The following is a 12,203-nucleotide window of genomic DNA, read 5'->3' as shown; positions in this document are numbered from 1 at the left end:
CCCAAAAGACAGTGTGCACTGCAGCTGCATTTAAATGTGAACATGAAAGAAATGTGGCCAAATCATTTGGAGGATTCCTGCTCAAGAAATGCCTGGATTAGCTGCGCTTCCCATGCATGCCATTCCCTGCACCTGTCTCCCCTCTTTTCCATTTTCATTGCACATGTCACTTGCCCTCCCATAAACAGTGTGTGCATGTTTACATCCAGGCCATTTGCATGCAGGTATCAGAAGCCTTGGCTTTACCTTGCTCATTCCCATTCATGGCTTGTGACATCCTGTGGCCTGCTGTTTGCTTGGACCCACACAATACGTGAAGGATCCTGCCTTCAGCTTGGAAGGTGGAATTGATGGTCTTCTGCCCCGCTTCCCATTCTGTGTTTCTGTGTTTGCAGTGTTTCAAGCTGCCCTCTATTTTCAAGAGTTCTGAGCTAGATGCATGTAAATAGAGGTGATGCAGACCACAAAGTTCAAATTCAGAAACAAAAAGTGCAGATTTCTGTTGTACAAATACATGGTCAAAAACAACAGAATGTTTTCTTTTTTAAAAAAAAAGAAAAGAAGCGTTTGCAATAAGCAGATATGGTTGTTTCTCCCCACCCCACCCCCTTTTTAAAGCAAATGCTCACAAATGTGCCAAATTATCATTGCTAGCATGTGATGTTCTGTCAAATATGCAAATGTTTGGAAGAAAGAGTTTGCGTTTGAGGCCCATGGCTTGCTTTCCTACAAAGCACCTTTGCAATTGGAGATGTAAACATTAATGTGCTTGTTTACGCCCTCACTTGTTTGTGAAGATAGCATTTGTGTGTGTGTGCAAGATTGCAATCCCTTCTGTGTTTTTTGGTTCCCTTGTGCATGTCTGTGCCATATTTGCATATATAATTTTCTGTCTAGGAAAGCATTTGGACCAATGTTGCTTGTAAGATGCATTTTGCCAGGACTCCACAATTGTATGATTCTATGTAACTCCCATTAGCCCCAGCCGCTGGGCCCTGGCACCACTTAGGGGAACGCTGGTACAAAGTGTTAATGTGCTCTAAAAGGTATCAGTCTGGAAAAGATGTTATAGGGTCAGATCAGTCAACCTGGTGCCCTCCATATGCTTAGGACGTTTATTTACCACTCCCTTTCCTTTGTTAGGCCACCTCTGTCAATCAAATATACATGCAAGATGTTTAAAGGGGGCATGATGCCTTTGTTCAGATGCACTGGTTATATGAGTGTGTCTGAGTTACGTTCATTTTGGTATACTGAAAGTGCAAAGATCAATGCAGAGATAATGACATCGGTCAATGCCCATTTTGCCAAATCCATTTCTTCTGCAGCTGCTTACAATTTGGGCACCCTAAAAACTGCTGTGAGGCCTCTTAGTCCTGCAGGTTCTTCTAATTATTACCTCTTAAGAGTCATCAAATTTCAGGGCTTGGGCAGCCTACACAGGTTTTCTTTTAAAGCAGGATTTCAGCTTCCAAGTATAGTGGAGCTTAGTCCCATTTGTTATATTCTTGCCTGCTGCTAAGCTGACACTGCAGGTTTAGGTGGAAATCCTAGACATACTTCCCCAGGAGTAAATCCCGCTTGGCTCAGTGGGGCTTACTTCTGAGTAGACTTACATAGGATTGCACTCTGTTAGTTGTTTTTTTTTTAGTTTTCTCTGCTTTGAGAAATCATTTGAATCAAAAAGTGAGAAGTCATCAGATAAATAAAATCATCACTTGGCTGTGTGTGTGTGTGTGTGTGTGTGTGTGTTTAAAATTAAAGGCTGCTTTTCAGCTGTTGCAGTTCCCCCACCCCAAAAGGGATTTACATGAAAGAACAAAATGAAATGAGACACCACCATGTAACACAAATGAAAGCACAAATTAGGTCCAGTGTTAGTTATACTCAAATTAAACCCACTTAAATGAGTGGACATGACAAATTTAGGCCCATTAATTTCCATAGGTTTACTCCAAGTAAAACGTTGATGATACAATCCATACATCTTAAAAAGCAATTTTAAAAAATTGAGTTGTATATTGCCAAGCCATGCAGATAGTAGTAGTAGTAGTAGTAGTAGTAGTAGTACAGTAATGATTTTATTATTTATACCCCTCCCATCTGGCTGGGTTCCCCCAGCCACTCTGGGCAGCTTTCAGCACATAAAAGTATAATAATAAAATGTCAAACATTTAAAACTTCCTGATAGAGGGCTGCCTTCAGATGTCTTCTAAACATTGTGTAGTTCTATAATAATAATGAATTAATTAAGATTAAGAATTTCACTGCATGCACAAATGCTACCAGGGATGGAACCCGCACTATAGAAGGGAAATTCTGCCATTGGGAAACCACCACAAAAAAGCCCTGCCTGGCGCTCTAACCAACTGAACCTCTGCATAATGCCTCTGTTAAAATCATACCATATGCTCATTTTAACAAGGTTCATAATTTTATTTTATTTAAGCAATATGGCTATAATGGTAAAATAAATAAACAACCTTTATTGTAGGTGAGCGACATGCTCACCTACATATATTTTTACCCACTCATTTAATGGTGTAAGCATGTTCTGCCATTCAGAAGAATTATTCCACTGCTGTTTTAGTTGTTCACAAACTATGCATTTGAATATTAAAATTTTCACAGCTAGTGTTAGGCTGCTCTCTCTCTCTAAAAAAATTAAAAACACTGCCAAAACGGCGACCACCAATTTACATCAAATTTGCACATGATTTATATACATCAGGCTTCCTCAACCTCGGCCCTCCAGATGTTTTGAGACTACAGTTCCCATCGTCCCTGACCACTGGCCGAGGTTGAGGAAGCCTAATATACATAGATGCAAATTTAGAAAGCATTATTATCAATTAAATAAGACAAACAGTACATCTCTTTCTGGTAGGAAAGAACAGCAGTCCTGTTTGCCCTCAAAACAGAGGGTTGTTGTCTGAAAGTTGGGCTCAGAACCACCCTAAAAACTGAGGATAATTTAGTTGTGATTTGAACACAAGCCTCCTATTTCACCACTAAGGCAGACAACCACTTTCGGACTCTGTGTATGTGTTACTGCTAGGGAGAGAAGTATCTGTCAGTTTTGGTTCTCTTCTTTTCTCAATCTTAAAATTAACCCTCTTCACGAAAGTCTTCATGAAAATTCATCAGCATTTTTGTGGTGCAAGTTTTTCCTAATTAACACAATTCTATATGCAGTTTAGACTGATGTACATATTTTTTCAAGCAAATGCATTTTTGTATGCTGTTTTCACAAATACCTTCATTTTATGCACCTTTTCCCTGAATAATTGCATTTTTGCATGTTTTGGTTGGAGAACTGCATCACAAAAAAGTGCAAATTTCAAAGACTAGCTGTGTTTCAGTTCGCATATGGTTTCCGAAAGTGCGAATCTGATACATTCAGCTGTAAATGTGTTATGAGTCAAATTTCTTCTCCATCCCTAGTGCCTGCTGTGCTGGACTGGCCCCTTTTCTTCCTCTCTTGGTGCATTTACTTGTTGAGATTCGAGTGGGGAATAATTACGAACACACGCCCCAGGAAAATCAAGTCATTTTATTTTTAGTAGATTTAGCCACACTTAAACCATGGCTTACGGACAGTAAAACTTAGCATTATTACCAGCTGACGATATGCTCTGGAGTGCAGAAGGAAATTCAGTCCCTATAAGAGATGTATTAAGTAGTTTTAATACCCAAGTACAAATACATCAAGCGGGAAGGATGATAATAGCTCGTGGGTTCATCCTGTGGGAACACATTATGAGACAATAGCCTAGTTTTCAAGTGAATGGACTTGGTGAAACTTCATTGAAGTTAATGGGGCCTATGATGGTGGGCTAATCAGGGGACTGAATGTGAAGGGAACGTACCTTGAGGCAAGGGTCAAATGAGGTTTCCCCATCCTTGCTTTCTGTCGCTCCATCCCCCGCCCTCCTTCCTGTTTTTATTTTAAACTCTGGCTCAGGACTGGTTCATGCAGTAGTTGGCTGCACAGTGAGACACTGAACTGTGCCGCACGTGCAACAGACTAGGTTGCTGAGGGCTATTGTCAAAACTTGCCCAAGCTCAGAGACAGCACCATGGGGCCCATAGCTCAGCTCTAGCACAGGCTGACCAGAATTTATATTCTGGAGAGGCCAACAATGGTCCACAGACACAGAATGTGGCCCTAGTGGGCTAGTGGTTAGTTCTGGATCTGTGGGCAAAACGAGGCAGAAGTAGGAGGAGAGGCTACTTGCTACAATGGCTATGTTCTACCTTTGCTGGGATGAGAGATATGATGTGTCTGAATACCACTTGTCAGGAATTATAGGTAGGCAGGGTGCTGTTGTATTCAACAGACATCTGGATGGCCACTGTGAGAACAGGGTGCTGGACTACACGAGCCTTTGGACTGATCCAGTAGGCTCATCTTGTGTTCTTTTGGCATCGGTTAGAATGAGAAGCTGGCTCACAGCCTGGTCATGGAGGTTGGCTGATAGCATTCAGGCTGGTTTTTAAGCTTAGAGGGTGCCCTTGACCGACAGAGCTTGGTAGTCTGCTTGGTTTGCTGAGTGCCCAGAGTGTTGGCATTGTGGGAAATAAGGTTCCAAAAACAGGCTTTTGGGGACCTGAGGTTCGAGACATACACACGTACCCTCCAGCACCTGAAGGAATGCATTTGTACATTTGTAGCCATGCACGCCCAACTGTTTCAATGGGGACCCAAGTATGTTGCACTTTCAGGTACGAATACATATGCCCTGCATCACCACTCACTCTGCTTCATTAAAAAAAACCAAAACCCTTCTGCAGGGCTGTTTTGTCATTTTGTCTTGGCAGCAGAGCAGAATTGCTGGCAGCAGCTGCTGCATCACTGCAACAGGTGGAGAAGGTGCAACTCCCTATGTCCAAGCAAAGAGTTGAGGTGTCATTTTCAGGGGTAAACTAGATGTGACAGTTGTTGTTGTTGTTGTACTGCATTTATATCCAAGGAGCTAATGGTAGCATGTATAGTCCTCCCACACCTTCCAATGTTCTCTGTGAGGTAGATTAGGCTGAGTGACAGTGACTGGACCAAGGGTCACCCAGCCAGCTTCGTGGCTAAGGGGTTTTTTGAACTCTGATCTCCCTAGTAATAGTCCAACAACATGCCTAACTGTTACACACTAACTCTCAATCCTGCTATCAGCAACCAGGTGCCTCTCCCCCACTTAATGAACTGGAGCAATGGGGATGGCTTTTTGGGGTGGGGGTGGGGGTGGAACAGTGATCCAAAGCAGGACTTCAGCAAAAGGTTAAATTCCTCGCCCCTTCTCATAGCCCCACCTAGATCAGCAGCTCTTTTATAAAAGGTCATTTGCAGAATTTCTAATCTCATGAATAAGTAATGTCTCATTGTCCTTCATTCAGTCAGAGCTCAGCTTGGGTTGCTTTGGCCCCTGCAAGACAGAAAATACTGGGGAAACAGATCTGTTGTTTTCTTGACACATATACAATTGGAGAGAGCAGGTGCTTTACAAACTGCATTCTTTTCAGTGAAGCTAAAGGAAAGGAAAGGAAACTTAGGTTAAACATCCTAGACTCTAGAAGGACAAGCTTTCTTAGACTTGCAACTCACCTTTCACGTTGAGTCGTGGTAATAACCTCACGTTTTTCTAAACGCCCAACTGCTGCCAACAATGGGTCTCAAAGAGAATTGTGCTTTGTTGCCGTGGGACATCCAAGGAACAGTAGGATCAGCCCAAAGGTCTCTTTAGTCCAGCATCCTGCTCTCACACTGGCCAGCTAGATGCCTCTGGGAAGCCTGAAAGCAGGACCTGAGTGCCACAGCACTCCTTCCTACTTGCGATTCCCATCAACTGGTACCCAGGAGCTTTGCCCTCCAAATGTTTTTGTGTCCAAGCTTTCTGTACCATGTCTTGTTACCTGAATGAGCTTTCTTTGACATGTTCAGAAGGCAACAGGAGAGAAAGGAGAGAGAAGGCTGGGCATTGCATGGCCTGGTGGATCCTTTTGCACCCCCACCCCGCTTGACCTACATGCTTGTGTCTTGAATGCATGCATGTTCCTTTTCCCACAGCGTTCCTCATTTGGAAATTCAACCTTTTTAGTCTTAAAATCTCACATGTGTGCCATGCAGTGTATTTGCAGTAGTTCTGGGTTGGCACAGAGGGACATTGAACAAGGACCAAATGTGTGTGGTTGCATTCACCGCACACACAGCCAGCACAAAAGATTTCATTTTGGCCAGTATTCAAACAGTATTCAAACAGGAGCTGCTTTCTTAATACAGTGGTATTAAGTAGTACTTCAGGTTACAGACTCCACTAATGCGGAAGTAGTACCTCAGGTTAAGAACTTTGCCCCAGGATCAGACCAGAAATTGTGCAGCAGCGGCAGCTGGAGGCCCCATTAGCTAAAGTGGTACCTCAGGTTAAGAACGGTTTCAGGTTAAGAACGGACCTCCGGAACAAATTAAGTTAATAACCAGAGGTTCCACTGTACTTTTAATTTGAATAATGAAATGCATGAGCGGGCACAAACTATGAAATGTTTCTGGACATTAGACATACAAGCCCAAAGTATTTTATCTGCTGGTTTTCATGTGAAAATGGTGGGCAGATATAAACACATACACATGCATAGATCTTACTCATAACCACCACAGGCTACACTGCTGTTGAGCACAAAATGTTCTACTACTCTTGCTTTCCAGGCAACCATGAAGGCTATTTCTTCCTCAAGCCAGGAATACAGTGACTGATTTATGATGAAGGAACAGCCATGAATGACAAACGACAATGAATCTTAGGAGAGCTTTACGATTAATTGTTCACATCCCTCCCCTGCTCTTCTTTAACTTTCTTTTTTTTCCAAAAAAGTTGGTTTTTTTTACATTAAGCTTTTTATTAATGCAAAATCGAAAAGTACAGAGAAACTATAATCAGAGTTGCAAAACATAAAAGCAGTACAGAGATTGTATTTTCCAAATAGATAAGAGAGCAGATATTGTAGAAAAATAAAAGCAAAGCACATAATGAGAGCCGAATTGCGATGTGGAGTTTTGCATATCTGAATTCGGCACATAAGAAATGAAGTGCCACCAAACACTCTTAGAAAAGCCGAGTCTAATTGTGCACATCTTTACCCTGCCCTCCTTTGAAAAGGAAACCGGGGGGGGGGGGGAATACGACAGTGGCAGAGCCTAGGGCTAATTAAGGAGAGGCCATGACTCAGTGGCAGAGCGCACGCTTTGCCAGCTTTAATCTCTGGCACCTCCAGACAGGGCTGAAAAGAGTGTTGCGAGATCTCGCCGGAAGATGCCACTTCTCCTTGCTTCCATGGTGTCTGTAGGGGCCCCGCCCTGTGAGATTCTGCTGCCCTAGGTGGCTGCCTCAGTCCACCTGAAGGGCTGGCCGGCCCTGTTATCAGCACAACACAGATGTGCACTCTCGTGGATGCTATTGTCTATTTTATGTGAGCTTAAGTGCATTACTGCGCACCCCAGTCACACCTTGACCGCATTCCTGACACACAGTCCAGTTCCCTGCAGCCAGGTTCAGATATGATGTCAAGCAGAAAGTCTGGAGCATTCCTGAGCAGGGTCTCTACAGGATAGTCATTGACCACATCTCTCCTGTTTCCATAGAAATCCTTTTTCCCACAGCAGTCCCTCCTGTTTCCTTCCAGGGATAAGCAGCACAACTTTATACAGCAGACATTATATTAGAACGTACTAAATGAGGGGCAGCCAGTGTTAATAATAATATTATTTGTTTGTTTGTTTGTTTGTATCCTGCCCATCTGATTGGGTTGCCCCAGCAAATTATTACATTGCAGGTGTCAGTACTAATGTTCTATACCAACAGAACACATGGGAACTTGAGACTCTCCAGATGCTATTGGGACTCCAAATCCCATCACCCTGACCATTGACCTGTGGGTGATGGGATTTGGAGTCCAGCAACATTTGGAGGGCCACATTCCTCCCCCCCTTACAAAAGAAGAATGTTTGTTAACAACTAAAACAAACGACTGCCCTATCCTTGATTTCTAAAATACATTTTTTAAAGTCACCATCATTAGTAATTTTTTTTCAATGCACTAGAACAAATCGCCTTCCTCTGATGTATAGAGTCTTATGATCCTGCTTCTTTTCTTCTCCTTGACAGACGCCGCAAATATTAATGGTGAAATCAATGTTATATTATGGGCTTGTCAGAAAGTCAGACACTGGCCTGTTAGACAACAAGAAGTGATGTTTTCCATAATCTAATTCACACATGACTCAAAATGTTATCCCCTCCCCAGTTCACTGCCACTTTGTCTCAGTTTCCAAAATGTAAGCAGAAGGAGAGGAAGGTTAAGTAAGATGCTCACAGAAAAGACACAAACCAAGAAGGAGGCAAATTCACAGCTGAGAAAGCCACAAAGAGTAGATCAATTATTGCACTCCTCTACTTCAGTCTTGACAAAGAGTTGGCAGTGTCTGTGATAATGCCAGATTTATAGAAGACTTTCCAAGCCTTTAATATGTCTCAGTAAGATGGAAACAGTCCAACAAAAGTTTGCCATGACTGAACCAAGCACAGTTTTAATTCAGTAGAACTTAAGTTAATGCATCTAAGCTCCATTCTGCTGCTGGATCATGACTTACCTTTTGCTGGATTGTGCCCCAATGTAATGCTCTGCATGCATGTAAACCCTTTGTACTGTACATATGGTGGTTCAAAACATTGAGTGATGTGTCCGTAATTTGATGGTCATGTTGTCCATTGGAATGCATGTTGCCATTACTATTTCATGCCAGGGATGATACTATGTGTTTGCTACATAATTCATTTTTGCTGCTTTAGAACCATATTGCAAATGTGACTTTTCTCCCCTTGATGGTATTATCTTGATTGATCTATGTCTTATTTGGTCCCAAACCTTTCCAAAAGTCAATCAGCATCATTCTCACTGACATCACTGGGCTTTTGGCCGGACCGTACATTATCATATCCTTAATTGTACAGTATTATTTTGCATGCCCGATTAAACATGTTGTGTCGTTTATGATCCTCTTTACAGTCCATGAAAAAAATGTAGATTTTTGTAGGTAATAAGATGCGGGAGGTGGCAATATACTGTGTACCGGGAAAATGAAAGCATGGGTTAAATAGTGGCAGACCCAGTTGGCCCACTTACAGGATGGCAATCCAACTCTAAATTAGGACTGGAGGGAGAGGGATGCATCCCTTTCCCCCATCTTGCATTTCAAGTAATATGTGAAATAGAAGCTGGTGACTAATTTGTTCCTCTTACGAAAGGGGGGAAAGATTGTGCAAATCAGCACCATGTGTATCCACCTCACATACTGCTTTAAGTCAGCCTTCCCCATCCTGGTGCATTCCAGATGTTTTGAACTACAATTCTCATCATCCCTTTCCATTGGCTATGCTGGCTGGGGGCTGATGGGATTGGAGTCCAACAACGTTTTGAGGGTTGTGGAAGGCTGTTTTAGGTGCAAGGTGTACCTGTCTGCTCCTCTGCCACAGGACTGGGATCATTGACTGAATAGAATGTATATGCCATGGCTATTACCACGAGCCTTCCAACATTTCTTTGTTTTCTAATCAGTGGTGTCTTGGCCTCCAGCCCAGATTATATTTAACTTTTAGATTGAGAGTCATTGATATGGTGATGTTGAACTACATCTCCCAGCATCCATGGCCATTGGTCAATATGGCTGGGGCCAATGGGAGTTCCAACATTATCTGTAGGGAGCCATGTTGGCTATCCCTGTTGTAGACCTTTGAGGAACAATACTGTCCCTGTTGAAGATTATGTTAAGGTTTGGATTATGAGTCTTGCCTTCAGCCACAATGAACTAGTTTAAGCAGTTATGTAATTTGGGCTGCTGCTGATGGTAGTACGCCATTATGGACTTATTTAATTAATTAGTCTAAAAAAACACCTGGAGGGTGGCTGCTCCATCTTAGACCTTTGAGGATCAATGCTACGCAGCACTCTACTAACCAGGAGGTATCTGACAAGAAATATTTTTTAAAATAGCCAATCTATCCAAAGGACTTGTGAATCCTATACTGTACATGTCCCCTTAGAAGTAAGTCTGACTGAGTTCAATGGGATTTACTCCCAAGTAAGTATGTATAGGGTTGCAGCTTGATAACTGTGTCTTAAAGAGCCAGTGTGGTGTAGTGGTTAAGAGCGGTAGAACTGGGTTCGCGTCTCCGCTCCTCCACATGCAGCTGCTGGGTGACCTTGGGCTAGTCACACTTCTTTGAAGTCTCTCAGCCCCACTCACCTCACAGAGTGTTGTGGGGGAGGAAGGGAAAGGAGAATGTTAGCCGCTTTGAGACTCCTTCGGGTAGTGATAAAGCGGGATATCAAATCCAAACTCTTCTAAAGTAACATGCTTCTGACTAGCTGAATAAACTAGGAAGCAGGCCGCATTTAGCACCAGCTGTAGCCAGCCTTGAACCAGAGGCTTCGTTATTGCTGTATCTGCTCCAGCTCAGCCAAACATTGTACGTATGGGTACCGTGGCTTGCATTCTGGCACTGCAGTTGGTGATTTTTCCCACTCAGCTGTAGGAAGCAGAACTCCTGTTGTGCTTCTGAATAATTTCTCATTTCCTTGGAGCTGTTAAAAAGCATGGGTGTCTCTGGGTCAGGAGCTGGCAACTTGATTTTCCATCAGTCATGAAAAGCAGCCAACACATTTTACACTCAGTATTATGGGCATGGTGTTACCTAGTCTTTACTAGGCTGTGTTCATTCAGTGACTTCATCATACATAGACAGTTTAGATGTTCCTCAGTTGAAGGATCCTAGATGAATCTATTGAAACGTATTCTACTAGTTTAACATGATTCTTGCTAAAGACATTGAATGTCATTCTGCCTTTCTGTAAGAGTCCCAGCCTAACCCAGGATAGTGTGTGAAGAGTAGCAACTTTGGAGTTGTGACTTAAAGCAGAACCCCTGCAATAACTGTGTTCTTTCTTCTCATTCATCAAAGGTGGTGGTCAATGCTTTGGTAGGCGCCATCCCTTCTATCATGAACGTCCTGCTTGTCTGCCTTATCTTCTGGCTCATCTTCAGCATCATGGGAGTCAACTTGTTTTCTGGGAAGTTTGGGAAATGCATTAACAACACAATAGGTGATGATCCTATGAACCATACATTGGTCAACAACAAGAGCGATTGCCAAAACTTGAATGAGACTGGAGAGTTGTACTGGACAAAAGTGAGAGTCAACTTTGATAATGTTGGCGCAGGCTACCTGGCTCTGCTGCAAGTGGTAAGTTCACTACTACTTATTCATGTTGTTATTAGGCAGTCACACTGACCAAAGGAATCTTAAGTCAATGTATTTATTTAGAAATAAATTCATTTATACACCACTCTTAATTTACACACACAAACCCCCCACACAGTGGTTCACAAATGGTCAAATGTATGACACAGCAAAACAAAACCATAAGACCGTCTTCAGCCTTAACAGAGTAGCAAGTCAATAATCATGTAGACTGTTCGATGAACCAGACACTCCCAAGCCTATTTGGCAATAACCACAGGGAAGTCCAGGGCATTAGAGAAGAGGTACATTTTTAGCACTCAATGAAGCTGGAGTAGACATTACGACCGGAAGATGATTGAGTGATTGAATCAATTTGCATAAAATTGCCTTTCGGGGAAGGGACCCAATAGTTCTGAAGCAGGGATGGAGAACCTGTAGCCCTCCAAGGTTTGTTGAAGTCCCATGGGCTTCAACCAACGTGGCCAGTGGTGAGGGATGGTAGCAGCTGTTATCCAGCAACATCTGGAGGACCACAGGTTCTCTGCCCCATCCTTACTAGAATGCCTTTTCTAAGAACATGTATGGCTCTTGAAGCTTAGATAGACAGATAGATCTGTTGGCTTATTAATTGGAGGAATCCATTTAGCCAGTCAAAAAAGTTTCAACTGATTAACCAATGAACTGTCTAAATCAGGAGTCAGCAAACTTTTTCAGCAGGGGGACGGTCCGCTGTCCCTCAGACCTTGTGGGGGACCAGACTATATTTTGAAAAAAAATATGAACGAATTCGTATGCCCCACAAATAACCAAGAGATGCATTTTAAATAAAAGGACACATTCTACTCATGTAAAAACACGCTGATTCCCAGACCGTCCGCGGGCCGCATTTAGAAGGCGATTGGGCCGCATCCGGCC

At 42.8% G+C, this 12,203-nt stretch overlaps 1 protein-coding gene across 2 annotated transcripts in view; it reads left to right on the top strand.

The window, feature by feature from the left end:
• Positions 1 to 12,203, top strand: part of SCN5A (sodium voltage-gated channel alpha subunit 5) — a 216,621-nt gene that overhangs the window by 181,159 nt on the left and 23,259 nt on the right. For both annotated transcript variants that reach the window (XM_033164901.1, XM_033164899.1), the window contains exon 23: positions 11,007 to 11,288. In XM_033164901.1, the coding sequence (XP_033020792.1) occupies positions 11,007 to 11,288 (282 nt within the window). The remainder of the gene's footprint in view (positions 1 to 11,006; positions 11,289 to 12,203) is intronic.

The sequence above is a fragment of the Lacerta agilis genome, chromosome 12, assembly GCF_009819535.1.
Source record: "Lacerta agilis isolate rLacAgi1 chromosome 12, rLacAgi1.pri, whole genome shotgun sequence".
Lineage (NCBI taxonomy): Eukaryota > Metazoa > Chordata > Lepidosauria > Squamata > Lacertidae > Lacerta > Lacerta agilis.
Note: the sequence above shows the minus strand (reverse complement) of the source record. Positions and strands in the feature narration are given on the sequence as shown.